The 27,245-nt window shown below is 51.0% G+C and overlaps 1 protein-coding gene across 24 annotated transcripts in view; it reads left to right on the top strand.

The window, feature by feature from the left end:
- LOC142076643 (uncharacterized) overlaps positions 1-26,415 on the top strand; it is a 30,902-nt gene extending 4,487 nt beyond the window's left edge. Inside the window, exons 3-21 of one of the 24 annotated variants that reach the window (XM_075138927.1) lie at positions 4,290-4,341; positions 4,908-5,099; positions 5,295-5,406; positions 5,594-5,792; positions 7,012-7,053; positions 7,643-7,896; positions 8,571-10,046; positions 11,406-11,473; positions 17,226-17,364; positions 21,863-22,016; positions 22,262-22,518; positions 22,914-22,999; positions 23,428-23,543; positions 23,630-23,747; positions 24,140-24,263; positions 24,719-24,847; positions 25,151-25,296; positions 25,583-25,708; positions 26,262-26,415. In XM_075138927.1, the coding sequence (XP_074995028.1) occupies positions 17,269-17,364; positions 21,863-22,016; positions 22,262-22,518; positions 22,914-22,999; positions 23,428-23,543; positions 23,630-23,747; positions 24,140-24,263; positions 24,719-24,847; positions 25,151-25,296; positions 25,583-25,708; positions 26,262-26,382 (1,473 nt within the window). In that variant the 5' untranslated portion in view covers positions 4,290-4,341; positions 4,908-5,099; positions 5,295-5,406; ... (4 more) ...; positions 11,406-11,473; positions 17,226-17,268 and the 3' untranslated portion in view covers positions 26,383-26,415. Of the gene's footprint in view, positions 1-4,289; positions 4,342-4,907; positions 5,100-5,294; positions 5,407-5,593; positions 5,793-7,011; positions 7,054-7,642; positions 7,897-8,570; positions 10,047-11,405; positions 11,474-17,225; positions 17,365-20,470; positions 20,639-21,362; positions 21,741-21,862; positions 22,017-22,261; positions 22,519-22,913; positions 23,000-23,427; positions 23,544-23,629; positions 23,748-24,139; positions 24,264-24,718; positions 24,848-25,150; positions 25,297-25,582; positions 25,709-26,261 lie in introns of those variants that run through there. The other 23 variants (XM_075138930.1, XM_075138928.1, XM_075138926.1 and 20 more) reach the window with 23 other exon arrangements.
- Positions 26,416-27,245: the final 830 nt, after the last annotated feature.

The following is a 27,245-nucleotide window of genomic DNA, read 5'->3' as shown; positions in this document are numbered from 1 at the left end:
CAATTTTCTAGCTTCTTGAATGATGAGAACTGTTGCCGCAACTGCCCGCAAGCAGCTAGGCCATCCTGAGCTTACTTTATCTAATTGTTTGGAAAAGTAAGCCACTGGTCTTTTCCAGTCTCCCAAAAGTTGAGTCAAAACCCCCATAGCTACATGTCTCTTCTCATGAACAGATAGCTCAAAGGGTTTGGTCAGATTTGGAAGTCCTAAAGCTGGAGCTTTCATTAAAGTCTGTTTAATGTCATCAAAACTTTTTCGGCACTCTGGAGTCCATTCTAACAATTCTTCAGGGCCTTTGGTTGCCTCATACAGTGGTTTTGCCATCAAACCATAATTTGGAATCCAAAGGCGACACCATCCAGCCATTCCTAAAAATCCTCTCAAGTCTCTTTTAGATTGAGGGGGTGCCATCCTGCAAATGGCTTCTTTTCTACCATTTCCCAATCTTCGCTGTCCTTGGGAAATCTCAAACCCCAAATAAATTACAGTTTGTTTTGCAATTTGTGCTTTCTTCTCTGACACCCTATACCCGGCCATTCCCAAAAAGTTTAGGAGGCTAACAGTCTTTGCTTTGCAGATCTCAGTAGTATCTGCTCCCAATAGGATGTCATCAACATATTGAAGGAGGGTGATTTGATCTTCCTTACCGGACCACTGTTCCAGTTCCTTATTCAGAGCTGCTCCAAAGATGGTTGGGCTATTTTTAAACCCTTGTGGCAGCACGGTCCAGCAGAGCTGAGTCCTCTTCCCAGTCGACGGATCTTCCCATTCAAAGGCAAAAATCTTTTGGCTGTTTTCTTCCAGAGGTATACAAAAGAAAGCATCTTTCAAATCTATAACAGAGAAATATGCATTTGATTCATTGATAGTTGTTAACAGCGTATATGGATTAGGGACTATTGGATGAATGTCCACCACTAACTGGTTTATCGCTCTTAAATCTTGAACCAGCCTATATCCTTGGTTATGTGACTTTTTCACTGGAAGGACAGGAGTATTATAATCAGATTGACATTCTCTTAAAAGTCCGTGTTTAAGAAAAGTATTTATTATTGGTTCCAAACCTTTTCTGGCTTCTATACTAATAGGATACTGTTTCTTTCTTACCGGTCGAGCTCCTGTTTTCAATTCAACTTTTACCGGTTCCACATTTTTCGCTCTTCCTGGTTTCTCTGTTGCCCAAACAAAAGGGTAAACTGCATCTTTAATCTCTTCTGGAATTTCTTCAGATTCATCTGTGTTTGTCTGTAATAAATAAACTTGGGCTTGCCAGGCATTAGCTTCAGGAAAATGAACTTGGATTCTTCCTTTTTTAAAGTTGATTTGTGCTCCCAATTTATTCAATAAATCCCGTCCTAAGAGAGGCATGGTGCATTCCGGTATATATAAAAATTCATGCATCAGTGTTTTTCCTCCAATTTTACATTTTAAAGGTTTCAAAAAAGGCCTTATCTCCTTCTTTCCCGTGACCCCAACAATAGATACATTAAATTTACTCATTGGTCCTTTACATGTATTTATAACAGAATATTTTGCTCCAATATCTACTAAAAAATCGACTACTTCATCTCCCAGCTTTACTGGAACCAGGGGCTCAGCTGGGAAAATATCATTTTCTACCCCCGGTCCCCATCATTCAGAATCTCCTCCCATCATAAGTAAATCAGCTTCAGGTGGTATCTGCTGTGACTGAGTCACGACTGCTCCTTTGTTCTCCGGACACTCACTCTTCCAGTGTCCCTGTTTCTTGCATACAGCACATTGATTAAATCCTAATGGGGTATATTGTTTAAACATATCTCTACCTCCTCTGCCTTTTCCTCTCAAATACCCTCTACCTCTACCTCTCAAATATCTTCTGCCTCTTCCTCCAGCTGATCCTTGGGCATTTACAAAAGCAGCTGCTAAAATAGCAGCTTTTTGTTTCCTATCTTTTATTTTTTCTTTTTCCTGATTTTTCTTTTCCTCCTCTTCCCTATTGTTATACACCTTATAAGCCATTTCAATTAACTGTGATATAGTCATTCCTGTAATCCCATCCACTTTCTGCAATTTCTTTCGAATATCTGGAGCAGCTTGCCCTACAAACAAAGTAGTAAATATTGCTCTATTCTCATCACTCTCAGGATCTAAGTCTGTCCATTTCCTAGCTGCCTCACATAATCCTTCATAAAAGGTGGATGGGTCCTCTGTTTTTTCCTGAATTATTTGAGTCAATTTCGCCAAATTCTTTGGGCGGGATATTCCATTCTTTACTCCTTACAAAATTAATTGTTGATACTGTTTAATCATCAATTTACCATCATTACTATTAGGATTCCAATTTGGGTCTTGAGTTGGCATAAAATGAGCAGGACCTTCTCTTGCATTTATTCTTTCATTTTCCATATTTGCTTTTTCTAATACTACCCTCTTTTCTTCAGGAGTAAACAAATTATTCAAAAGAATTTGAATATCTTTCCAATCTGGATTATGATTTTCAATAATTGTTCGAAAGGATCTATACACCTTTTCTGGATTCTCTCTGTATGATCCTGCTAATTCTTTCCAATTCATTAAATCAGAAGTTGTAAATGGTACTTTCACAAATACTGGCTCCCCCCTTGGGCCCACTGCCTGGCGAAGGGGTGCTAACAATACAGACCCTTGCTGGGTTCTAGTCCTGCCGGCTATCGGACTAAAAGTATTGCTTCCTCTTGCTTCGGTTTCAGAAGTTTCATTTTTACTTGGTGGTACTAACATTTGTGTATCCTCCTCTTCTTCTCCTAGTTTTAAACATCATTTTCCTATGCTACATGCAGAACAACAGTGCACTTTTGGTTCCTTATTTTCCATCATCATCATCATCACATTAGAATCTAAACCTAAAAGTTTACATTTTTTTTTTTCCGAATTTCATAATCGAAAAGATTATGAAAAAAGAAAAGAAAGAAAAAAAAAAACAAAACAAAAAGAAAAAAAAAACAAATTACATAAGGTACCTCATAACATTAGTTGTAAAATAGTATTATATTGCAAGGTTCCCAATTCTGGCCATTTTTCCTCATCTTCTAATTTATACATTGGCCACCATTTAGTACAATATTCAATTAATTTATCCTTTCTCAAAGGATCACCCCCAAATTTTCCCCAATGTTTAATGATGCATCCTAAGGGGGAACAAGGTGTTACTTTTGATGGTTGAGCTCCCATATCTTTACCAAAAAAGAACGTTCTTTACCACAACTTCATATACTCCAGTCGTCACTGTCAAACGCATATGAATATACCGGTTTACCCCTGGCGCCTACAACTTCATATACTCCAGTCGTCACTGTCAAACGCATATGAATATACCTCTTTACCTGTGGCCACAATTCCTTACCAAATGCATGCACAGTTTTATACTCCAGAACAATATCTCATTTACCTTAGCGTTGCACCGTTGAGTCGCTCACCTGCTCTGGTCGGGGAGAATACTCACGGAGTCCCCGATCAAAAGGTCGGTGCGCGCTGGAGTCCAGAGAGCAGGGTCTCCCCACCAAGAGCCGACAAGTCGATCCGGGCAAGGCTTCCCAGCAGTCCCACCTGGATCGCCAAAAACTGTTGTCCGAAAAGCGGATTCGTGCCCGGCGTGCAAGTAACCAATTCCACACGCTCAGGAGAGATATTGTTGTATTCAGGCCTGGGTGCTCGGTGGACTTGCCACAAATCAAGCACACCTGGTCTAGTCACCTTTCTGTTTATATCCATGCTTCTCATACATATTTTAAATTTCCTTGTTACATATTCATTACATTTCCGAGAACTAATTATAATATTACATCATCTTAAACACATGCGCACTAAAACCTTTAGGGTCTTCTTGGGGGTCTCGGGTGGTCTCTGGTGGTCGGTAGGGTAGTGAACTCTTCATGAACTTATTTCCTCTTTACCTTATAGGGTCGCAATTTGTCCCTGAGCCATGCTTGGACCACGTCTGTTTATAGTTTCCATAGCTAAAATTAATTATCACTACTTCTAAAACACACACCTGTTAGTTACCTAACTTCTAAGCAACAAGTCTTCATTGTTTAAAATTACAGAAGCGAGCAATATAGAATCCACAACAAACTAAACTATCTATCACCATAGTGTTCTTAAATTAAAACATATACATCTTGATCTCCTCCAATCAAACACCCACTCAGTAGCTTCATCATTCTGGTTTCTTATTAACTGGTCTTTTAACCCAGTTCTGGGTGAGGGCTATACACAGGATGATAACACTTTGAAGATTAATGTTGATTAAGATTAACATTAACACTTAGGCTGGCTGGGTTAAGTTGGTTTACTGCACAGTTGGTTGAATGGAGGAAAACAGTAAGCTCCGCTATTGCCTTTGGCGTTTTCTCTTTACTGTGTAGCTCGTTTAAGTTATCTTCTCATGACCTGGCAAGCAGAAGCTTTGGCTTCATTCTAGGCCTTGGTCTAACAGTCACGAAAATCAATGTTGGAAGTCTTTCTGAGGTTTGGTTCAGGCCCCTATATGCATTTTATAAAAGTGCTTCTTGGCCACTGTTTAACTTTTTACATGGGTTTGTTTTCGTTTATCTTGAGTGTTGAAACTCTGAAAGGGGCCGATGAGTTGCCCTCGCTCAGTTTGCTCCCTCCCCTTCGGGGAGTGCGGTTAATGTTTGCTTCTTGGCTTTGCAGAGAACAAAATCCATTAATACACCACCTCACTTGAATTGCTCTTGTTGGGAACCGATTAGAAGCTTATTGCTGCCTCATCTCGCAAATGGCATGCGTTCTGGTTCTCATTTGTTGAGCAGCCTGTCGGCTTGTCAAATGACTCCGCAGAACAATTCGATTACTCCAAGCAGCGATGCTGATACGAAGAGCTTACGTACTTCACTGCTAGCGATTCTGTGCTTTTCCCTCTGCAGGCGGGAAAGGTGATTCCTGAGTGGGCTGTGGCTTTAACCAGGGAGGGCAAAGCTGCTTCTCTGTGTATTTCCTTTCCGCCTCTTCCCTTAGCCCCTCCCCTCCCTTCCCCTCTGTGAGGCTGGTTTTGTGGTGTGCCTTCACTGGTGGAACGAGCTCCCACACGAAACGGAGGGAAGGAGGAAAGGGGCAAGGTGAGAGGTGTCGCAGTCCTTAGTTTGTAGATTTAATACCTAGGCCCTATTCCAAAAATACGGCACGTATGTGGGTCAGTGGTCCCTGCAGATTTTTATTATTTATAGCCATTTCTATAAATACAGGACTTCATAGAGCGGGTTCACAGGGTGCTGTGCTGCTTGTAAACGGAATCGTTTTTATCCTTGCTACAGTCTGGAGGTGGCAAGTGCCAGCTGACAGATTAAGACGGAAATGAAAGCGAGCAATACACATGCGACGGTGATCCTGCCACAAGGCAGATCTGTTAGAGAGAACGAGTGCAAGGTAAGGAGCATCATGCTGCATTTATTGCTAAACGTATGTTTTCATTTCATTCCAACTAGAAAGTAAATCAAGATATTTAAGGATTATTTACTGTACCAAATCCTCTTGCAAGCAGTGCACTCTGTTGCCCTGTGGATAGTCTAATGTCATGACTGGCATGACTGGTAATTTTCCTTTTCTTTTCTAGTGGAAGGATGCATTTATGAAGGCAAAGGCGGGGTACAAGCGGTGCCCCACAACAAACCGACCTGTGAAGACCCAGACATCCGCTGTTACAAACAGGAAAAAGCTATGGGCCTTGGCTTCAGACTCTGCAAAAGATTGACCAAGCCCGAGGAAAGTGACAAAAAGTGAAGCAATGCCACAGCGTCACTTCGGGATGGCAGGTGAGATTTCCATCCATGTTCCTCAAAGGTAGCAGCCTCGTTTTGTTTGAGGATGCGGCGCTGGAATCGAACTGCAAGACCAGTTTTCTTTACTGCACATGGTAGTGTAATGCAAATACCATTCGTGTCCCAGATTAAGTTGCCAAGGCTCTAGTTAAACCTCTGCATAACAACCTAAAATTGTCCTTAGTGCATGATTGCTTTCAAGAGTTGAGTCCAGATATGTGGCGTATCATAACCCATACCCCATGTGGGGTCTAGATTTGATGGATTTTTAATTCAGGCTTATCTGCTGTTAGAGATTTTCATTTTCTGGTCAAAAAGGAAGATGCTGATTGTGTGCATTCTTTTTCTCTTTCATGGAGTGTCGTACTATGTTTAGTAATTTGCTGTTTACAAAAATAATTTATGGGTGTCTGTGAAGTTGGGGGCGTTCTTGTGGATGAATGTAGCAGTGGAGCTCACTTTTTGTATTTAAATCAAGAGAAGCATAATTTAATTTCACATAAAACGTGCTCTTTTGCCCATTATGCCTTGGAGGGTTGGATTTCTAAGCTAAATACTGGCAGCTTAAGAACCTAGCAGTCAAGGTAGAAAATAAGTTTTCCCCCACCACCCTTTTTTCTTTTTTTTTTCTTCTTTGCGTTTTAAAGTTTCTAATCTTATAAACACTGATGTCTCTGAAACTTTGTCATGTCCCACCTAGTTTATGACAAGTGTGTGGCAGATAGGACTTTTCTGCTTGGTGAGATCGTGAGCTGGAGAGTGGAAAATGGTTTTATGGAACAAGTGTAAAAGGATAAAGATGGATAAAAAGGCTTGTACACCTTTTTGCCAGTTTAGTGGTATGAAAATTCCTGTGATGAAATTCCTTCTGGCTATGAAGGAGCTGCGAAATGTGATCAAAAGAAAGTTTTTCGTGCTATATGGATATGATATATGGGAGACGAGTTCTAAAAATCTCAAGCCCCTTCCTTCATCCCGTTCTGCTTTTTCTGTCCGAGGAGTAACTTTTATGCTCCTAAAGGTTTATTGACTTAACAGAAAGAACAAGTAGTAGGTCTTGGTCTGGCTGGCTGCTGTCCCCCACCGCTCCTGCTGGGATATCCAACCGTAGAGCTTCTGAGTACAGAGAGATCTTGAATCAACACCTGCCAAAGCAGAGGACAGAGAACTTAAGAATTCATTAGAAACTCATCTAATCCGTTGTTTTATCTAGAGCGCCATTCATTTCTGAAGAAGGCCCTCTTTTGTGCTACAGGTGGGTTTTGGTTGTTTTTTTTTTCTAATTATTAATTAATTTAGTTCCTGCAGACTGAGTCAGTGAGCACAGTAATTCACAGGGTCTCAGTCCAGTCCTCACGCCAATGAAGGCTGGCTGTTTCATGAGTATAACAATAGCCCATAAAATAACGACAGCTTCTGACAGAGATGTTGGCAGCATCTAAAGCATGGCAAGTCTGCCGTGCCAAATGGATTCCTGTTTTGTCCCCTATATACCAGTTCGTGGTAAATATGTTTTGTTGTATTCTTCTCCCCTCGACTTCACGTGATAGTTCAATCCAAGTCTGACCCTTCTATCCAGTACAACCTCTTTTAAAACCCAGGCTGCGTGCTAACTGATGAACGAAAATGTAGCTGAGCAAGCGTAGAAATGCAGCAGACTGTCTTGCATCTTCAAGGCAGATCGCTTCCTTAGGAGAGGGATTATAGGATTCCAGAATAAATCCAGGAAATCTGTTTTGCTTGTTGGTAGTTGTTAATCCTGTCTTGATTGCTTTCTACATATTCCATTTCATTTTGGAAGATGTAATAGAGAGAGAGTAAGATCTTCCTTTCTTTTCCTTTAGTCCCACACAGGCCATCTCTCTCCTTTATTTTTGGCATTCCAATAGTAACCACCCCACTTTTCAGTTTCTCACGTTGACCTATGATTGTGTCAAGAACCTGAGGTGTGGCACCAGCACTGGGCTTCTGACCTGCAGACCCGCTAGTGGTGTCCCTGCTCATCCAGCCAGGAAGTTGTAACTGAGCATGTTTTTCTCATGACGTGGCTCACCTGTGATACGTGAGGGCGTAAGGCAAAGACAAGCGCTGTTTGCAGGTGAGCGTGACCGTTGCAGCATCTACCCTCAGAGCTACAGAGCTAAGTGGGCAACAGCTTTCCTCGGCAAATGTGCAAGATTGCCAATACTTTCACATTTCTGCATCAGAAGAAAAGCATCTGGCCAAAAAGCTCTTTAGTGAGGCAAAGGGTGGAAAAAAGACACTTCCTGGAGGAGCCAATACCCTGACAGAGATGCAATTTTTATGTTTAGAAAGAAGCTTCATTCTGCACCCAGGTGAAAGTTAATTGAAACTGGTACCTGCTGGCCGCCTTTCTGCTTAGGTCTTCCTCAGTTCTTTCTTTCCTCCGACTGAAGAATTGCAGTGATGAACGAGCCAGCCTGCTGAGTTTCTAACCAGACCAATCCTAACAAAGAATGTCATTCCCAGGTAGTGAGGTGGTTGTAAGCTTCATCAATAGTAAAAGCTGTTGAGATAGTCACGAATCATCTCCCATTCTGCAAGTCAAATTCTTGACTGTTTTCTCACTACTGTTGATTTAACTATAACGGGCTTTAAAAGAGCACTTAAAATTCGTAATTTTCGTACCCGTAAGTTCTTGGTGCCATAACAGAAACGTTGTGCTGAGAAGGCAGTGTAAACATATGGCAATGTTTGTATATGTTGTGTGTTTGTGTATATGTGGTGCCGTCGACAACGCCTGAGGGACAGGATGCTATCCAGAGGGACCTGGACAAGCTCGAGAAGTGGGCCCGTGTGAACCTCGTGACGTTCAACAAGGCCAAGTGCAGGGTCCTGCACCTGGGTCGGGGCAACCCCCGGTATCAATACAGGCTGGGGGATGAAGGGATTGAGAGCAGCCCTGCCGAGAAGGTCTCGGGGGTACTGGTGGACGAAAAGCTGACAAGAATTTTAGAGCCCTAAGCTGGGTGTTCTTCAGGTGGCCAAAACTGAGGAGGGGGAAGAAGACCTACAGGTAGCTAAAGGGAAGCACAGGAGAGCAGCTGGGAGCCAACAGTGTGATGTGGGCATAAGGAAGTGCTCCACTGCAGTGTGTCAGGCAAAGTATTTTCAGGAACTGTGGAGAAGAGCTAATGCCATTGCACAGAGCCCAGCTCATCTGACGGGGTTGCTCTGCTGGTCCTTCACGTACAAGAAAGATGAACTCCCCCTGGAATAACTGGAGAGGAGAGCTGCAGGGATTGCTGGGACATGGGAGATGGAGGTGCGTGATGGCATCAGGAGTTCTTGATTTGCTTCGGCTAGAAAAGCAAGTGGGAGAAGAGTGGGGTGACTCCTGTAAATGCAGAAGAGGGAAATACCATTTAGGGAGAGCAGTTACTAAGCCTGAAGGTGTGGGCACCAGAGAAAATGCGTGCCGCCTGGCCCTGAGTAAATTTAAGCTGAAAACTGGAAGAAAACTCTTTAAGGCTTAGAAGGTTTGGGTTCTGCAACAGCCTTCCAGTGGAAATAAAGAAAGTAGAAAGCACCCAGCCAACCCCTTATTGCTTAACATGGAGTTCAGTGAGTTTATGATGGGCCCGGAGATCTCTTCCAATCTCTCCTTCCTCCAAATTAACTGCCTCTTCAGGCATTGTCTTTCAAGATATGTGTTCCCTGTTCACTTTTTAATTGCTCTCCTGTCCTCTTGTTTGAAGGACTGAACTGTTGCTGATCGAGTATTTTGATGGCAAAAAGTGCTATGCTGGCAGGATCGCTTCACTTGTGGGTTGTGCTTAGGTGCTTGCTGACCCTTCCCATTTTCTGTCCCCATTTCTGTCCCCATCACTTCTTGTTACTAGATCCTTTGATAGTGCCTTGTCTCTTTGCAGACGCTTAATACCTTTTGTTCCCTTTTTTATTTAAAAGAAAGAAATCTAAAACTAAAAAAACCAAACACCCCCCCCCCCCTTCTACCTGTTTGTCACAGTAAGGGAAACAATTAATTCCAGTTGAACATTGGGTTTGAAGCCAGATGCTCTTTAGGCTGTATTCTTAAGATAATGAGCCACTCTTCTATGCTAGAGTTAGTGGATGAGCTTGGTTTATTCATATTGCTTTCTTCTGCTTCTGTTTACTGCTGCTCTAAGAGAGTACTGAAAAAACCTACCCCGCGTATGTTAGCGTGAGGTGCTGTCTGAGGGAAAACTTGTGGCAGCACCTGTGGTATTGAATTAAACAGCACCGGTGAGTGTTCCCGTGAACTGGACCTTGATCATCTGCAGTGCTAAATCGCTTGGAGGTTTACAGGTACAGGTTTGTCCCACGTCAGCTGGAAAGCTCCGCAAATTCCTCGGCACCACTCACGAGTGGGAATGGGCCAGGGGATTTCCCCGTGGGCATTTTGGATGCAGTTACCCTGCATCCAAATTTTGCACAACAAAACGCAACCAAATGGACAAGGGTAATTGTGCCAGTTGGCCTCCATTCCAGGGAATGGTCCCGGGCACGTGTAATTTATGGTTGTAGAGAGAGTTTTTGTATAGTTCCGGGAAAGGAAATTGGAAAACGTGAGTGCATGCTTAGTGAGACCTGGGGAAGGTTACTTATCTTTGGTGTCTGATCATTAGTGAAGTTGGTGTCTCAGCAATACAGCGAGGATAACGCTTCCCTTTCTCTCACACTGTGGCTGTTGTGCGAGACGTTTGGGCCACAGACTGTCTCCCTCTCTCTAGATGACACTCTGTTAAATTGGGCCCCTGCATTGCTTCCAAGGCACTCCCCCAAAACCAGACATTTAGTCTTCATAACGATGAAGAGCAACCACCGTTCTGAGTGGAAAAGCCACTCCCTGAGTCGTGCAGTGCCAGTGTTCGTTGCTTTCTCTTCTTGTCATTTTCTGAGCTCCTGAAGTGCAGGAAGGCTGGAGGCGAGAAGCTGTCAGCATCAAATACTCGGAGGAAGAACATTTATATCTCCATTTTACTTTCCTCAATTATAGACTGTATTGGCAGGGCAACAAGTAGGCAGGCAGGTTGCCTGGCCAGTGCCTGTGCGGTTCTGGCACAGAGGATCAAGCGCTTTGTGCTTCAGAGCTGTCAGGCTGGCACTTCTCACCACTCAATGCAGCTCTAGATTAAAGCTAAATGAAAATAGAAATTTTGCTTCAGAGCTTGACCGTGTCATTTTGTTCCATCCTTTTACTTGTTCAGTGGCTACGGAAGGGAGCCACTCCCTTGGTAGGAGCATCCACTGAGTTATGAACATGCGTGATATCAGAGCATCTTTGTGTATATTTACGCATGAGATCATTACAGCTGCTGTTTTAAAGATCTCTGTAGTACATGAAACCTTTGGCAGTAAAATTGTAAATCCACGCAATGGTGTGTTAAGCACACAAATCCAATTAAATCCTTTAAAGAGCCTTGAAAGCCTCTCCCAGAGAGTACAGAAATGGTTATTTGTGATTCTCTTGAGCTGCCTTTTATGGCAGCTTGCTTAGAGTGTCTGTGGCAAGTAGTCTTCTGGGGGCTTAACGCTGCAAATGGTAGGTTCTTTAAACAAGCAAATGGATAAACTTAAGACTTGGTTTTACTCTTTTAACAGCTCCTACCCAAATGGGAGGCCTGAGTAGGCCGCTTTTAGCAGGGGAACATGCCCTGACTGCGCAAGAGGTAAGGAACTCTCTTCTCTCCCTTACCGCGAGCCCTCAGTTTAAAGAGAGCTCTGAAGAGGAATGTTTGACCAGTGGGAAGTGAAATTTAAGATACACACCTCAGGTGGGACGGAAGTGTGAGGCCTGTGGCGGTCACGGACGCTTCTGTCCTGGGCTGTGAGCTGTGCAAATGCCAGCAGAAAGCTCTGGGAACGCTTTGTGCATAGGCCAAAGCGTTCCTGCTGCTACCCCAAGTGTCGCCAGCCCGAGCCCTCACATCTGGAGACCGATGTTTCACGCCAGCAGGCCAGGGGAAGGTAGAGTTGCCTCCCCTCCGACACGAGGCTGCCACGCTTTGGAGCAGGCATGCTCTGGGGGGGGGTCAGACCAGGTGTCTTTGCTGTCTTCTGGCCTTCATGTGGTTCTCATGCTCCTGGACAGCCCCATGTCTGCTGACAGTCTTTCATAAATGGGGATTTGGAGAAGTGGAAGTTGTTTCTCCCTCCTGGTGGGAGCACGCACCGGGGCTTTGTTGCCAGAGAAGCAAGTGGGGAGCGCTCCTGGTTGGATGCAGCTCCCTTGGCAGATGCTTGTGCTCGTCTCTCGGCCCCGAGGTCTGATTTGTGCCTTCCCCCCACCCCAGCTGTGCTGCCGGCTCTTGTGAAATGGGGGTACCGAGGGCAGATGGTTTTACCACAGCCAGGAAGTTCCAGTCAACCCGTCAGGGAGGTTTTCTTCCTGGTTCTTGCAGTTACAGATTTTCAAACAACCCAGCAAAGAAGTTTTCCAAGGAAACGTGACCAAGGGAAGTGCAGGGTTGAGCTCTGATTGCTCTCTGTGTGGATTGTGTCTGTCCCTGTCCTCAGCCAGGCACGCAGGATCTTTCAGATGAGGAACAGGACTATTCCAGGCTGAAGCGAGCAATCAGGATCCCAGCTGTGTTTTGTTTAAGGCCATCAGGTGGAAGTGTGCGGTTGGAGCCTTCTTGGTCGCTTACCCTTTGATTTCAGTGCTGTCCTCAAGTCCGAATCTTGCAGTGTTTTTGCTGAGGACTAAAAATGAAAGGGATAAAGCAGATCGTCCTCACGCACCTACGCACCTTCCCCCCAGCTCAAGGTGAACAGACAAAATCTCTGGGCTACGTTGTTTTATTAAACGTGTATCAGATATGCAGCATCAGGGGAGTTGTGTACAGCAAATGGCTGCAGGTGCCTGGGGCTTGACCAGCGTCACCTGGAAGGGAAAAAGGAAAAAAGGTGACTGTGGGGACTTGTGACCACGTATATTTATTTGTAATTTCTCATTGTACATTGCTGTATGCGTGCTTTGGAACATTTAGCGCTCAATACTTCCTCCTGTCCTCCCCCTCTTCCTCCTCCTGATCGTCTTCCTGCACCTCCTATTCCTACTCCTCTTCATTGTCATCCTGTTACCCTCCTTCTCCTCCTTCTGTCTGTCCTCCTGTTTGTCGTTGCTGTAGTTGTCCTCATCCTCCTCCTCTTCCTCCCCCTTCCTCCCACTCGTCCCCAACTTCATCCTAATCCTCCTTCTCCTGTTAGTCATCCTTGTTCTCCTGTCATCCTCTTGCTCATCCTCTTCCTGTTTCTCCTCCTTCTTCTCCTCTTCCCCCCCGCCTCCTCCACCACCTCCTCTTTGTTCTGTTCCTCTTCATCCTGTATGTCATCCTCCTTTCCTTCTCTTCGTCTTCCTCCTCCTCATATTCCCTTTCCTCTTCATTCTCCTTCTCCTTTTCCTTCCTCCTTCTCCTCCTCCTGCCCCTCTACCTCCTCCTCCTCATCATCCTCTTCCTCCTCTTTTTTTCTCTTCTTTCTCATGTTTGTCCTCCTCGTGTCCTGTATCTTGTTCCTCTATCTTCTGTTCCTCCTCCTGCTCATCCTTCTTCTCTTCCTATTCTTCCTCCTGCTCCTAGTCCTGTGCCACGTGTTCCTCTTCTGACTGTTCCTCGTGTTCCTCCTCTATCTCTTCTTTCTCCTCCTCTGGCTCCTCCTCATGTTCTTCCTCTTCCTTCTTTTTTTCTCTTCTTCCTCCTTGTTCTCATTCTCTTTCTATGTTCCGTGTCCTCTTCACCCCCTTCCTCCTCCTCCACCTGCCATCCACCAGTTCATCCCGTTTGTCGTCCTTCTTTTTCTCCTCCTCCTGTTTGTCCTCCTGTTAATTCTCTGTGACGGGGTCATCACAACCTGGTTGGTTGGGTGCCTGGGACTCAGTGATAGGTAAAGGGATTCCCCAGGTAGAAATGGGTTTCCATATGTCCTTTTCTCATGTCAACGTGAGAAAAACAACAGACTGACAATGGGGGTTTTAAAGGGTTTGTGGGTTGGAGAGAGCAGGAAAATGGGCTCATTCCACTGGGCATCGGGTGGGTACCTGCCCGATATTAAAGCGTCTTTATGTAAGTGCTGCTAGTTTTGGGTCTGTAGGGCAGGTGGAAGACCCAGGCAACTCCGTGAGGTTCACACCATTCCCGTGCAATTTTATGTGTTGTATCAAGGCGGAAAACTTCTGCCCTGCAAGAGAGGAAGGTGCCATTTGTCATTTCCTCCACAAATTAGCCCTTGGAGGAGAAGAGGGGAAAAGTGCTGCTGGACTTTATAGACGGTGCTCTGTGTGCTGCTGCACTTCCCTGTTCTGTGGCAGGGTCATCAGAACCGGGTTGGCCGGGTGCCTGGGACCTTCAAGGCCTGTAAGGAGGGAAGAAGTCAGCCAGGCACCCGGGAAACTTGAGGACGATAGGGAGAGGGAGAAGTCGTCTGCCTGGTGCACAGGACCTTCAGGGCCTGATGAGGAGGGCAAAGGGGACTGCTAGGTGACCAGCTCGGTCACAGGGCATGGCTCTTTGCCTCATAAAATGGGGTTCGTTATGCTAACCATATTACCAGGGGTCAGGAGCAGGGGGGACCGGTCACAAGTGCAATTGTTAGTTGCCTTTCTGAAGTACTGGGGTGGCAGCAATGCAGGGCTCAAATACCAGGTTAGGCTCGAGGCCACTCGTGTTCTCCTGGTTCTCCCAGGCAAAAGACAGGTGGAGACGTAGCCCTGCCTGCAGCTTTTCTGAAGGGAGTGCAGCAGCTCTTGCCAGTTGCCAAGGCACGGGGTGGCTCCAGCCCCTACAGCCTCGGAGTCAGTATCAACTGTGCTGGCTCCAGCTTCAAAGGCTCAGGTGTTGGCCAGGGACTCAGGTCATTGGGCGAAACATTCATTTCCTCAGTTAACTCTGCTTTTCCGTCTGCAGAAATGGCTGTAGATTCACCGAACCAAACACCGTTTTTCAAGTGGGCACTTCTGTCTGTAAACCGTACTCCTAAAGTATTACTGGGGTCGAAAGGGGGAGAGCATCTTGCATAGGAGAGGATGGCGCATCGCTCTCATATTCTTGAGGCAGTCCTACTCGAGTTATGCTTTCAGTGGGAGCCCTTCCTGAACGATCATTTCCTGGGGGTACAGCGCGATGATGGAGGTAAAGTGTCCCGCGCCGAATGGTAGGCTTCTGGGGCACCCCTGGGGCAATTCTCGGCCTTCGAGGACAACTTTCAGGATGGGGAGAGGATGTCACGAAAAAAATGACACTGCCGTACGAGCTACAGATACTTCAGCCAGCAGTGACATAAACACATGCACAAGCCAGGTTCCCGCGCCGGCCGTACGAGCTACACAGCCACCAGTGACATCAGAGCAGCACCTAGGCCAAGTTCCCGCACCTCCTAGATCAGCTAGTCAGCCAGCCACGACATCACAAGCCCCTGCACAAGCCAGATCCCCACACCTGCCCTATCAGGAACTGTGCCACAAGTGACATAATCGCATCCACAAGCCGGGTTCCGCGCCTGCCCTATCAAGTACTAAGCCAGCAGTGACATCAGCACCTGCACAAGCCAGGTTCCTGCGCTTGCCATATGAGATCCATAGTCACCAGTGACATCAAAACAGCAGCATCAGCCTGGTTCCCGTGCCTGCCATAACAGCTCGTCAGCCACCCGTGACATCACAAGCACCAGCACGAGCCAGGTCCCCGCACCTGTGCCACTAGCTGATATGGCAAGCGTGGGAACCCGGCTTGTGCAGGTGTTGATGTCACTTGTGGCCCAGTTCCTGATGGGGAGGCATGGGAACTTTGCTTCTGCAGGTGCTTGTGATGTCACGGGTGGCTGACTAGCTGATAGGGTAGGTGTGGGAACCTGTCTTGTTGAAGTGCTTGAGAGGTCACTGGTGTTTGAGTAGCTGATTGGGCAGGTGAGGATTGGGGGTAAAAGGGTAAGGGGGACCCTCCCGTTGAGGAACCTCGTGACTCAAGGGGAGGGTCTCCCTTGCCCTTTTCATAGAATCATAGAATCATTAAGGTTGGAAAAGACCTCTAAGATCATCGAGTCCAACCATCAACCCAACACCACCATACCCACTACACCATGTCCCTAAGCGCCTCATCTACACGTCTTTTAAATACTTCCAGGGATGGTGACTCCACCGCTTCCCTGGGCAGCCTGTTCCAAGGCCTGACCACTCTTTCAGTAAAGAAATTTCTCCTAATGTCCAGCCTAACTTCCCTTGGCACAACTTGAGGCCGTTTCCTCTCGTCCTATCACTAGTTACTTGGGAGAAGAGACCAACACCCACCTCACTACAACCTCCTTTCAAGTAGTTGTAGAGCACGATGAGGTCTCCCCTCAGCCTCCTCTTCTCCAGACTAAACAACCCCAGTTCCCTCAGCCGCTCCTCATAAGACTTGTGCTCCAGGCCCTTCACCAGCTTCGTTGCCCTTCTCTGGACACGCTCCAGCACCTCCTTGTCCTTCTTGTAGTGAGGGGCCCAAAACTGAACACAGGATTTGAGGTGCGGCCTCACCAGTGCCGAGTACAGGGGCACGATCACCTCCCTGCTCCTGCTGGCCACACTATTTCTGATACAGGCCAGGATGCCGTTGGCCGCCTTGGCCACCTGGGCACACTGCTGGCTCATGTTCAGCTGTCGACCAGCACCCCCAGGTCCTTTTCCTCCGGGCAGCTGTCCAGCCACTCTTCCCCAAGCCTGTAGAGTTGCCTGGGGTTGTTGTGGCCGAAGTGCAGGACCCAGCACTCGGCCTTGTTGAACCTCATACAGTTGGCCTCAGCCCATCGATCCAGCCTGTCCAGGTCCCTCTGCAGAGCCTTCCTACCCTCGAGCAGATCAACACTCCCGCCCAGCTTGGTGTCGTCTGCCAACTTACTGAGGGAGCACTCGATCCCCTCGTCCAGATCGTTGATAAAGATATTGAACGGGACCGGCCCCAGCACTGAGCCCTGGGGAACACCGCTCGTGACCGGCCGCCAACTGGATTTAACTCCGTTGACCACAACTCTCTGGGCTCGGCCGTCCAGCCAGTTTTTTACCCAGCGAAGAGTGCACCTGTCTAGGCCGTGAGCCGCCAGCTTCTCTAGGAGAATGCTGTGGGAGACAGCGTCAAAGGCCTTACTGAAGTCCAGGTAGACCACATCCACTGCCTTTCCCTCATCCACCAGGCGGGTCACCTGGTCATTTTATCCTCAGTCTCTGTACAAATCATTCCAACGCAACTCTGACACGATTTTCTCTGTGTATACTTAATCCATGTAATGAGTAATAGAGTGAACCTTGCCATCGAACTCTGTTAAGTCACGTTTCTATAAATTTCTATTAAAATCACCTTTTGCCGATCTCTTTGTCAGTGATCTTCCAAGCGGCCTTCAAACTACTCATTCATGACAGGAGGCACCGCCTGGTCGTCACTTGTCTTGCAGGAACAGGATTGAACAGCAGAAGGGAGGCAGGACGAGAGGACCCATGAGGTCAAAAAGCACATCAGACAGCTGGGACAGTCACGATGAGAGCAGAGGGAGAAGGAGGTGCAGGGGACCCGGCTGGGACAATGCTTCCGAGGTGACATCTGCCACACAAACACAGAGACAGACAGGGGCGTTGGGAGGTGGTGGCGTGGGTGAGAAAGGTGCCTGGGGGAGAGGGGAGCACGGGGAGATGGTGGAAAAGCCGGGGTGTTGGCAGTGAGGACACTCCTGCTGTGCAGGTGCTTGTGATGTCACTTGTGGCTGAGTGGGTGTTAGGGCAGGAGCAGGCCCCTGCTTTGTGCTGCTGCTTGTGATATTCCCAGGTAGTTGATAGGGCAGGAGAAAGACCCTGGCTTCTGCAGCTGCTTATGTTGTCGCTGATGGCTGAGTAGCTGATAGGCCAGGAGCATGTGCACTTGGTTGTGATGTCACCGGTGGCTTTGTAGCAGTTACAGCAGGAGCATGCAGCTGGCTCGTGCAGGTGCTTCTGATGTCATAGGTGGCTGAGTAGGCGGTAGGTTAGGAACAGGCCCCTGGCTTGTGCTGGTGCTGGTGTTGTCATAGGTGGTTGCGGAGGTGTGAGGCCAGCCCCTGGCTTGTGCAGATTCTTGCGATGTCATAGGTGGATGAGTAGGTGATAGGGTAGGAGGAGGCACGTGGCTTGTTCATGTGCTTGTGAGGTCATATGTGCCTGAGTAGGTGATAGGGCAGGAGCCGGAACATTCTACGTGCAGCTGCTTATGGTGTCGCAAGTGCCTGAGTAGTTGATATGGCAGGAGCAAGCTCCTGGCCTGCGCAGGTACTTGTGGTGTCACAGGTGGCTGAGCAGTGATGGGGCAGGAGCAGGACCTGGCTTGTACAGCTGCTTCTGATGTCACTGGTGTGTAAGGAGCTGTTTGGGTATGAATGAACACCTGGCTTGTGCAGGCGCTTGTGATGTTAGCGGTGGCGCTGCAGCTCTTGGGGCAGGAGCATGCAGCTGGCTTCTCCAGCTTCTTGTGATGTCACATGTGCCTGAGGAGGTGAGAGGGCAGAAGCAGGCACCTGGCTTCTTGTTTCAGGAATTACGCAGCCGCCACCACGGTCTCATGGTAGGAATTATGCAGGTGCCACCTCAACAGGGCTCGGCCCTAGGTTCCTGCTCACAGAAGACAAGTCGCCAATCTGCTGAGTAAATAAGTGGTTTATTTATCTGACATGCAGAGCAGCTCGAGCTGGTTGCCTCCAAGGAGGGACCCCTACTGCAGATCGCAGACCCCTTACAGAGAGATTTCCCGAAACGTACCACCCCTCACCCGATCCCCAAGTCCAATCACTTAATTCTGGTCGGTGGTCTCTTGATTTCAATACTGGTGTTCCTGGTCGCTGGGCTGGCCTTCTTCTGAAGTTACCTCATTCTCTTGGAATTGTTTCCTTGGTCCTTTTCTTCTTCATTCTGCTTGCATCTGCCAGTTTCAGCTCGTTCTGTGGTTGCAACGTTCCTCCCCCAGTCAGCTCTCAGGATCCTCCTACTCCAGGCTGCCTTTAACCTCTCTCTGCCTCGCTCCTCTCCCCTCGGTGCCTGCAGGCAGTGCCCTCAGCCCTGCTGCGCTTTGCAGAGGAGCTGCTCCTGGGCAGAGCTGTCTCTCTGCAGCGCTGCCCACTTGCCGGGAGCTCCCTCCGTCCCGGGAGCCCAGCCCGGCTCAGCAGCAGAGGACCAGCCCAAGGCGTCACTTTTTCTTCCCCCTCTGGGCTCCCTTCAGGTGTCCCTGGGGCTCCAGGGGAACCTGCTGTGAAACAGGCCGAAGGCGTCACGGATGTTCCCTTCCTTGTCCAGGGAGAGAGATTTCTTTCCGGCAGTGTCGTTTCTCATCTCAGGGAAAAAACTGGGCATGAGAATTGCCTTTCCTTGTCCCGTCACTAGGCAGGACACCCAGACAGTGCCAGGGAGGGATCTCCTTTACCCCTGCGGAGGGAAGGGATTCAGCTGAGTCAATGAAGGCGCCTCCTCCTGTGTTTTCAGTCCTGGGGCCAGAAAGGGTCCTTGTCCCAGCTCTGATGCTAATTAATGGAGATGGAGGGCAGCAGTGAGCTGCTCGGACACAAACACCTGGTGACATGTGAGGTACTAGAGATGGTCCAAGATACGTGCAGGTAGCTGCAAGCTCTGCTGGAGCAACTCTGAGAGACCAGGCAACATCTGGGGGCATCTTCATGGAGGTTGTTGGGAAATTCCTCTGGCCAATTGAAATGGCAGCAGATGCCGAAATTTAGGGCAACTGAACCTTTTGCTATTCATCATGTTCAGGGCTTCATCACACATGACAGTAACTTGGAAAGACAAACGCCATGGCCTCGAACATACACCCCCCCACCACACCTTGCTCGTTCTTTCCCCAGCTTTTATTGCTGAGCACGACGTCATATGGTGTGGGATATCCCTTTGGTTTGTTGGGGTCAGCTGTCCCGGCCGTGTCCCCTCCCAGCTTCTTGCCCATCCCCAGCCAAGTTGCTGGTGGGTCAGCGTGAGAAACAGAAGCGGCCTTGATGCTGTGCAAGCCCTGTTCAGCGATAGCTAAAACATTGGTGTGTTATCAGGGCTGTTTTGGTCACAAATCCAACGCACAGCACCATCTGGGCTCCTAGGGAGAAAATTAACTCCATCCCAGCCAAAACCAGTGCGGTAAAGCTCATCCTACTCCTGCCACACAAGCGACACACAGCAGAGAGGAGTGTTCGGGCACGCTGGAGGGGCTGTTGCATCCCACAGGCCTTCGATCCCATCTCTTGCAACTGCCCAACCGCAGCCAACCCCCAAACCCCACCTGCCCAGACGGGCTCCCAATAGCAGAGACATGTTGGTGCAGGGGGCAGACAGGGTTTTTGGAACAGCAGTGGGGAGAAAGGGGATGACCATTTCCCAGGACAAGAGGGGAAATCTATCTCCTCTCTCCCCGTTTGTGCTGTCTCCCTGCTGGTGTCATAATGCACCTTCAAATGATGCGGGCTGATGTCACAGGGGGATGACCCACATCACCGGGAGGTCTCCCCAGCGCCGCGGCGGTGCCGGCACTTGCCGGCGAGGCCTGGGCGCTGCTGGGCACTGCTCAGGGGCTCCCCACTGCTGCCCTTCGGAGCTGCTCCAGAGCCAGGAGCGGGGTCGGGAGGCAGCGGGGCTGCGCTGGGGGACCCTCCCTGACAGGCAGCACCCTTGCTGACAGGCAGAGCAGGGGCACGTTGGAAAGGAATTTTGGGCGAGGAGCTGCGAAGAGCATCCCTTTCCCTGAGCTGAGGGCAAGCGGCAAGCGCGATGGAGGGCTGCTGCACCGTGGCCGTCGGCTTGGAGCTGAGCAGCTTGTTCCCCACACTCCTGCAGCTCTCCACCAAGGGTATGGGTTTTGGGAGCTCCTTCCCGAGGGGTCGCACCAGGGCTGTCAGCTGTCAAAAGCTGCAGCTGCTGGGGTGTGGGGGTGGCTGGACAGGGCTGGGGGCGGCCGCGAGAGCCCTGCTTGAGGATCCCACCGGGCTCGGGACAATGTGGCAACCAGGACTCCCGGGTCATGGTGCTGGGGCTGCCCTGAGCCCCAAGGCTCCCGTGGAAATGGCTCGGTCCCCTCACGAGGGGGGCTGCACGGGGCCATGGGGTTCTGGCTCTGGGATGAAAAGGGATCCTGTGTCCCACGAGCTGGGGTGTCCTTCAGGTCCCACAGGGCTCTCACAAGCCAGCTGGAAATGCCTCTGCTGTAAATCAACCCTTTACCTTGAACTAGTCTCCTTTGGGAGAACCTCTGTTCCTTCCCAGGGGATCCTCTTGTGCCACCAGGCTGGCAGATCATGTCCTGGGCGCTGGGGTGCCATCGCTTTCTGGGGGTTAGATGGCCACAGCCCTGGTCCTGAGCCCTTCCCACCTCCCCATTTCTGCTCCAGCCCTGCCCCTGGAGCAGAGTAAGGCTGGCAGTCTGAAACTGGGGCACAGCCCAGCTCCGCAGCCGTGGCGGTGTTTGTCTGGGCTGTTTGTGGACACCTGCATCTGTCACCCCCTGGGCGAGGAGCTTGCCGAGAGGCTGTGAGCTGGCTGGCCCGGAGCCTGAGACCTCTTTCCCTTGTTTCCAGATGTTGTGTCTATCTGGGATGCTGTGTCTGCGTACATCCTGGGACAGCTGAAGCTGGACAAGGTGGGCTGGCGTCTTGGTCCTCCTTTGCCCTGGAGAGCCTGGACCCCGGGGAGTGATCCCTCCCTGAGCATCACAGCAGCACGCCGAGACAACCCCGTGTGCCCAGAGCTGCTTCTTGGTCAACCAGGAGGGAAACCAAGTCCAGATCTAGTCTGAGAAAGCATTTGGCACACGACAGGGCTTCACCCTTTGCTGTGGTCAGAGTGGAGAGACCAAGCAGAGAGACTGGGGATTATGCTGGGTCCGTGCCAAGAACGATTCCATAGGTATTCCCTGTGCTGGAAACGCCTGGGGTCTTCTCCAGCCAAGGGAGAAGGTTAGCAAATATGTTGAGGAGGGGAAGAAAACAAATGGAGAATGTGGGCCTTTTCCAAAGCTTTCCCTTTTCCCATCTCTAAAGTACTCACTCATGAGCCTTTTTGTCTTTTTCCTGGGCAGGGTGTCCTGGTCACAGGACTCGGGACCTTCGCTATGGTCCAAGAGCAATTCCACGGCGAAGGAGAGGTGTATGTGGTCCGAAGACCCGTCTTCCGGCTGGACGTGGATGCGTTACGTCTGCAGGAGCTCGCGTTCCCCACAGTGGTTATCCCTGGTGAGAAGGCAGCGGCCACCCTCCACTTTCCCCCTGGGGGTGGGGTGCGCGCTCTCTGCTCTTTGGAAAGGGCTGAGAGAAATAGAGAATTGCCTCCAAAGGTCGGGGGACGGCTTGAGCTCCCCCAAAACAAACCACTCCCCAAGGGCTGTTTCTATAAACGACCTTTTCTATGGCATTTTGTTATGAACCTTACAGAGAAATTTGGCCTGCTGTGGCAGTGACAATGTTCCTCCTCCTTACAGGCGATGTCAAGATCAAGCCACTGAACTACAAGTGGCTATCGCAAGCCACCTCCTTCCCGCGGCACGTGGTGAAGAACTGTGTGCAAGAGACCGTACTCTTGTACTCTTTCCAGCTGAGGAACAGGCAGCGCCTCGCCTTCGCCTTCAAGGGCATTGGCGTTCTGTCCTGCAAAGACGACGTCCTGTGCATGCGGTTTTATTACGACTGCGTCACAGGGCTGGCGAGCAAGGCCAGCCGGATTGCACTGCTTCGCACTGTAAGTCGCTCCGGTTTTGAGGGCTGCTCCAGTGTCTTTGGGAAGCCTATTGAAGGGTGAGCAACCCAGTCGCCGTTGGCCAGCCTGGACGTGGCAGGCCAGTCAAACGCCTTTCCCCATGCTCACCCCCGCTGACTTCTCCATTAGCAAAGAAAGTTTCTGCTGAGTTTCTGGATCCTTGCCCTACAGAAAGCCCAGCAGTGTTACTGCGCAGTCTCAGTGTTTGCTGTGCAGCTTCTCCAGAGCAGAGCAAGGGCTAATGTTCACGGAGGAGGATTTGGAATAGGGGTTTGGAGAAGTGGCTTTCTGTTGGAGCAGGAGACAGGTCTGCTTCCTTTGGGAGCCAAGAGAAAACTGCCCTGGAAACCTTCTGACAGCTCTGTGTCACTTTGCAGAGGCTGTGGATGCCAGGTGCAGCTGTCTCCAGTGGAGCCACCACCGCTCGGGAGACACAGGCTGCTCCTGCCCACGCGTTCCCAAGGTGAGTGCGTTTCCTCTGCAGCCCTCGAGCGACCGAGCGGGTGGCTTCCCAGCTTCTGCTCAGCAGCGTGCGTTGTCGGGGCTCGACACTCAGCAGGGAGTCAGGGATCAATCCTGAACTGACTGGTTTCTGGTTAACTAATGCTGAGCTGGGGCTACGCGTGTATTCTCCTGGAGTGACCAGGCATCGTGATCGTGTCTCTCACGCCCAGCCTACTGTCATTCCCATCAGAGAGAACCAACTGCACGCAGAGAGGATTTTAAGCGACGTTTTCTGGTGTTGGGGGGAGCTTGCCAATCAAACCTGTGCATGGCCACAAAGGAAAGGGATGCCATGCCTTGCACGACAGTCAGGAGGATTAGTGCTGGGAAGCTGCAGAGGGTAGGGGGTCACCCTTCTTCAAGCCTGTGTCATCATTTGCTTTCCAGGTTTCAGTTCCTGGTGATCCGCGGAGCAGTGGCCAAGGGTTTCTCCACCTGGCACGAGAAGGCTGCAGAAAAGCACAAGATCAGAAGAGGCACGGGAGCGGGTCCCTGCTGTCCAGGTGGGGCCCTGCCCCACGCTGGGCGACCACAGCCCGGTTAAAACGCACTCCATGGGGCTGCTCTGAAGAGCTTCCTCCTTTCCCAGGTGCAGAGGGGCATCCTGACAAGCTGCTGCAGAGGCGGGTGAAGCTTTCCCTCCCCGTGCTGCCAAGCCAGGGGCCAGGCACAAGGCAGCAAGACATGGGGAAGGAGACTTCTGCCAGGTGAGACCCTTGTGGGAAGGGGTGAAAGGGATCCTTGCACCCATGTAGGAGGGACATCCCCTTTGGACACTCTGGCTGTAGGGACTCGGGAAGGTCCCCGACACCTGCGCCACGGTTTTTATGAGCTTGTTTGCCCCATCGCAGGCCCCTTAGTGGGGAAGGCGGCGGATGTTGAGCGCACCCCACATCACTTTGCTTGCCCTTACTTCAGACCTGAGGTGCGGTCCTCTCCCATCCATCGGATGGGGTTCAGGAGAGGCTCCCCCTTGCCATGGGAAACGGCCCCACCTCCCCCGCTTCTTCTGCCAGCCTGGGGAGCTTTGATACCAGACGAAAATGGGACACGAAACTGCCCCGTGCTCATGCCGACTCCTCCTGGTGTCTCTCCGCAGTGTGCTCCCCCCATGTCCGGGCAGCTCCCCCAGGACGAAGGAGGCAGGCAGGCAGGAGCCAGCTCCTCCAGCCAGGCCCACCGCTGCACTCCCGTCCTCTGAAGGCTGCAGGAGAGCGTTGCAGGTACGTGCTCTGCCTTGCCGTAACTACCGTGCTGTTTGAGACTCGGCAAAAGCCTCTTTGTGCAGAGAGCCATCCTGAAAGGATCCCTTGGCACGCGTTCATTGTGACCTGTCTGTCACCTCCTTCGGATCTTCTTCACGAAAAGGAGGGTGCTGCACACCCTGCCTGCCTGTTCTTGCCCCCTGGGTTGTCATGAAACACGTTATGCTGGCCAGGGGCTATGGAAAATGGACAAGTCCTTTCTAGGTCGTTGACAGTGGAGGTCTTTGGTCACTCAGCTCTGTTTGCCATGAGTTGAGGAGCCTGGCATGACTCCACGGCCCCTGATCTGTTAGGGGCAAAGCGCTGCCGACTGACGGCTGAGGCAAGGGGCACCAACGCGGGTCAGACCCAAAGGAAGCCCCTCCAGGAGCCGAGACTAATGCTGCCTGCTGCTGCGTTTCCGTCCCCTCCAGGAGGTCTGGCAGCTGTCTGCAGAGTGGGAGCAAGTGAAGACCGGGTGGCAAGAGCGGCGACAGCAAGCCCAGGCAGAATGGGCGGCGTGGGAAGCCTGGTCTGCAGGGGAGGACCGACAGCCGCCCCAGGTACGACACCGCTGAGAGCAGCAGCGACCCTCTCTGTGGGGGCACCCAGGGCGGCAGGTCTCCAGGGGGTGGGAGCAGGACTGGCACCCAGCTGCAGGGCAGGGGTTTGCCTGCTCATCCCCAGGAGGGAGAGGTTGGCAGCAGGATCCGAGGGGCAAAAGCAGCCGTCAGCCAAGACGACGGGCACGCGGCGCCGAGTCTCCCGGCTCCCGGGTCCTGCTGCGGGCTCCTTTCAAGAGGTCGTCTGGGAAAGGGCACCTCTGTTTGCCGTCTGGTTTGCTGAGAGCGTCTCCTCCTTGGCAGGCACTCGGCACTGGAGGCGCTTGGACTCCCCACCCTCCCGCCCAGCCCAGGGGAAAGGAGGTCAACGAGAGGTGGAGGAAGGCTGAAAACCCTCTCCCAGCAGAGGAGATGGCAGCAGCAGCCCAGCTGAAGAGACTCCAGCCTGAGTAAGTGTGCGCCAGCTCTGGCCACAGCCTGGGGCAGTCGAGCAGCCGTGACCCCGCAGAGATGTCCAGGACCCCCGTCCCTGCGTCCTGGGGCTGCATAGGACACCCTCTGATGTCTCCTAACACGGGCGTGACCTGGGTTACCCCCACAGCCAAGGCCCAGAGCTCACCACAGGGTGAAAGGGTGGGTACACGCGGGACCGGGTGGCTGCAGAGGCTGGATGAGGGGAGAGGCAGAAGGGGTCTCCGGCAGAGGCTGAGGGATGATGTCTCCCTGTTGTTGCAGCCACCTTTCCCCACGAGCGCTCCAGGTCCTCAGAAGGCTGGAGCCGCATCAGGCACGGAGGAACATATTCAAGCACGTCGCTGAGAACAACAGGCGGCATCAAGAGCAGCAGAGGCAGCTCCCCTGGTAACTGTCTCCAAAAAGGGATGGTGCTTCCCTCGGCTGCAAGGCCCATCCCTCTACGGAGGGCAGCCCTGGGGGAAAGGGGGCATTTCTCTGACACCCCTTGCGAGACAGAAGCAGGTTCTGGAGGCTGGCTTTGGGCTGGACCTCCCTGACACGCAAGGGGACTGCCTGGGCACCCAGAACTGGCTTTCCCTGCGGGACGTGAAAGTCCTGGCTGAAGGCAGAGGGATTCTTCTGATGGCTGGCTCTCCCCTTTGCAAGCCAGAGAGCATGTCCTTCCCTTGCAGAGTCCTGGGCCAAGACACCTTGCCCCGAGGGGGGACATCTCCTAAGACACTCAAGGTCTTGGCCCAACCTGACTCAGCCCCAGGCTGATCAGCTGCACCTGGGACCTTCTCCTGGGCTTGGGCATCAGGGGCCTCTGCCACCTCACAGGCACCTCGAGGCTTCATCGCAAGCAGGTCCCATCACAGGGGGCCTGAGCTACGCCTGCAGGATGTCTCTGCCTTCTCCCTGTCCATACGCTCATAGACTTTTCTTTCTTCCTCCCTAGCACTAGATGCTGGTACCGCAGCAGAGGGGAAGGTGCCGGAGCGGCGGCTGTGGCAGCGGCTGTTAGCAAAGGGGCTGGGAGGCTTCTCAGCTGCCGAGATCCACCTATAAATACAAAATAAAGAGCTCTGGGGCTGTTCCCAGCCGGACTGACAGGCCTGTGCCTGGTGATGGATTGGTCTAAAGGCATTATACACACCCCCTGTGTGATCCCGGAACTGCTCGCAGGGGCAGGAGGGAATAAAGTCCACACATAGCCCACAGCTCGAACACATGCAGCCCCACTCCTGCACATCCCAACACACAGGCAGCACGACAGAGGAGCACGGCTGGAGCCTCCCCGAAGTGCCAGCACGCTCCCGCACGCGGCGTGGAGAACCACCAGCAGGGCCAGAAGTCTGTGTGTGATGACAGGGCTGGGACCACACTGGGACCTCGGAGGTGTGGTGGGTAGATGGCACAGCGGGAGGGCTGCGGTGGAGGGACACGGGCTCTTCAGGAAGGACCGTCTGGGGAGGCGAGGAGGTGGACTTGCCTCCTGCTCGGGGTGGGACAGGAGCCAGCTTACGGGTCAGGATCAGCAGGCAGACCAATGTGGGTGCCGTGTTAGCAGGTACCTGCTAGGGACCTCCTGTTCAGGAGGGAGCTGTAGATGAGGCCTTCTTCAAACAAGTGAAAGAAGCCTCACATTCACAGGCCCTGGTCCTCATGGGGGAGCTGAACCACCCTGGCACCTGCTGGAAGGACAATCGAGCAGGGCTCAAGCAATCTAGGAGATTTTGAGAGTGCATTTCGTGGCACGGGTGATGGAGGAACCAAGAAGGAGAGGTGCTCTGCTGGACCTGGCACTGGTGAACAAGGAAGAACTGGTTGGGGATTTGAAAGTCAGCGGCAGCCTTGGCTGCGGTGGCCCTGAGATGGTGGAGTTCAGGATGCGGAAGGGAGGGAGCAGGGCAAGGAGCAGGACCACAGCCCTGGCTTTCAG

Source organism: Calonectris borealis, unplaced genomic scaffold (genome assembly GCF_964195595.1).
Source record: "Calonectris borealis unplaced genomic scaffold, bCalBor7.hap1.2 HAP1_SCAFFOLD_77, whole genome shotgun sequence".
Classification (NCBI taxonomy): domain Eukaryota; kingdom Metazoa; phylum Chordata; class Aves; order Procellariiformes; family Procellariidae; genus Calonectris; species Calonectris borealis.
Note: the sequence above shows the minus strand (reverse complement) of the source record. Positions and strands in the feature narration are given on the sequence as shown.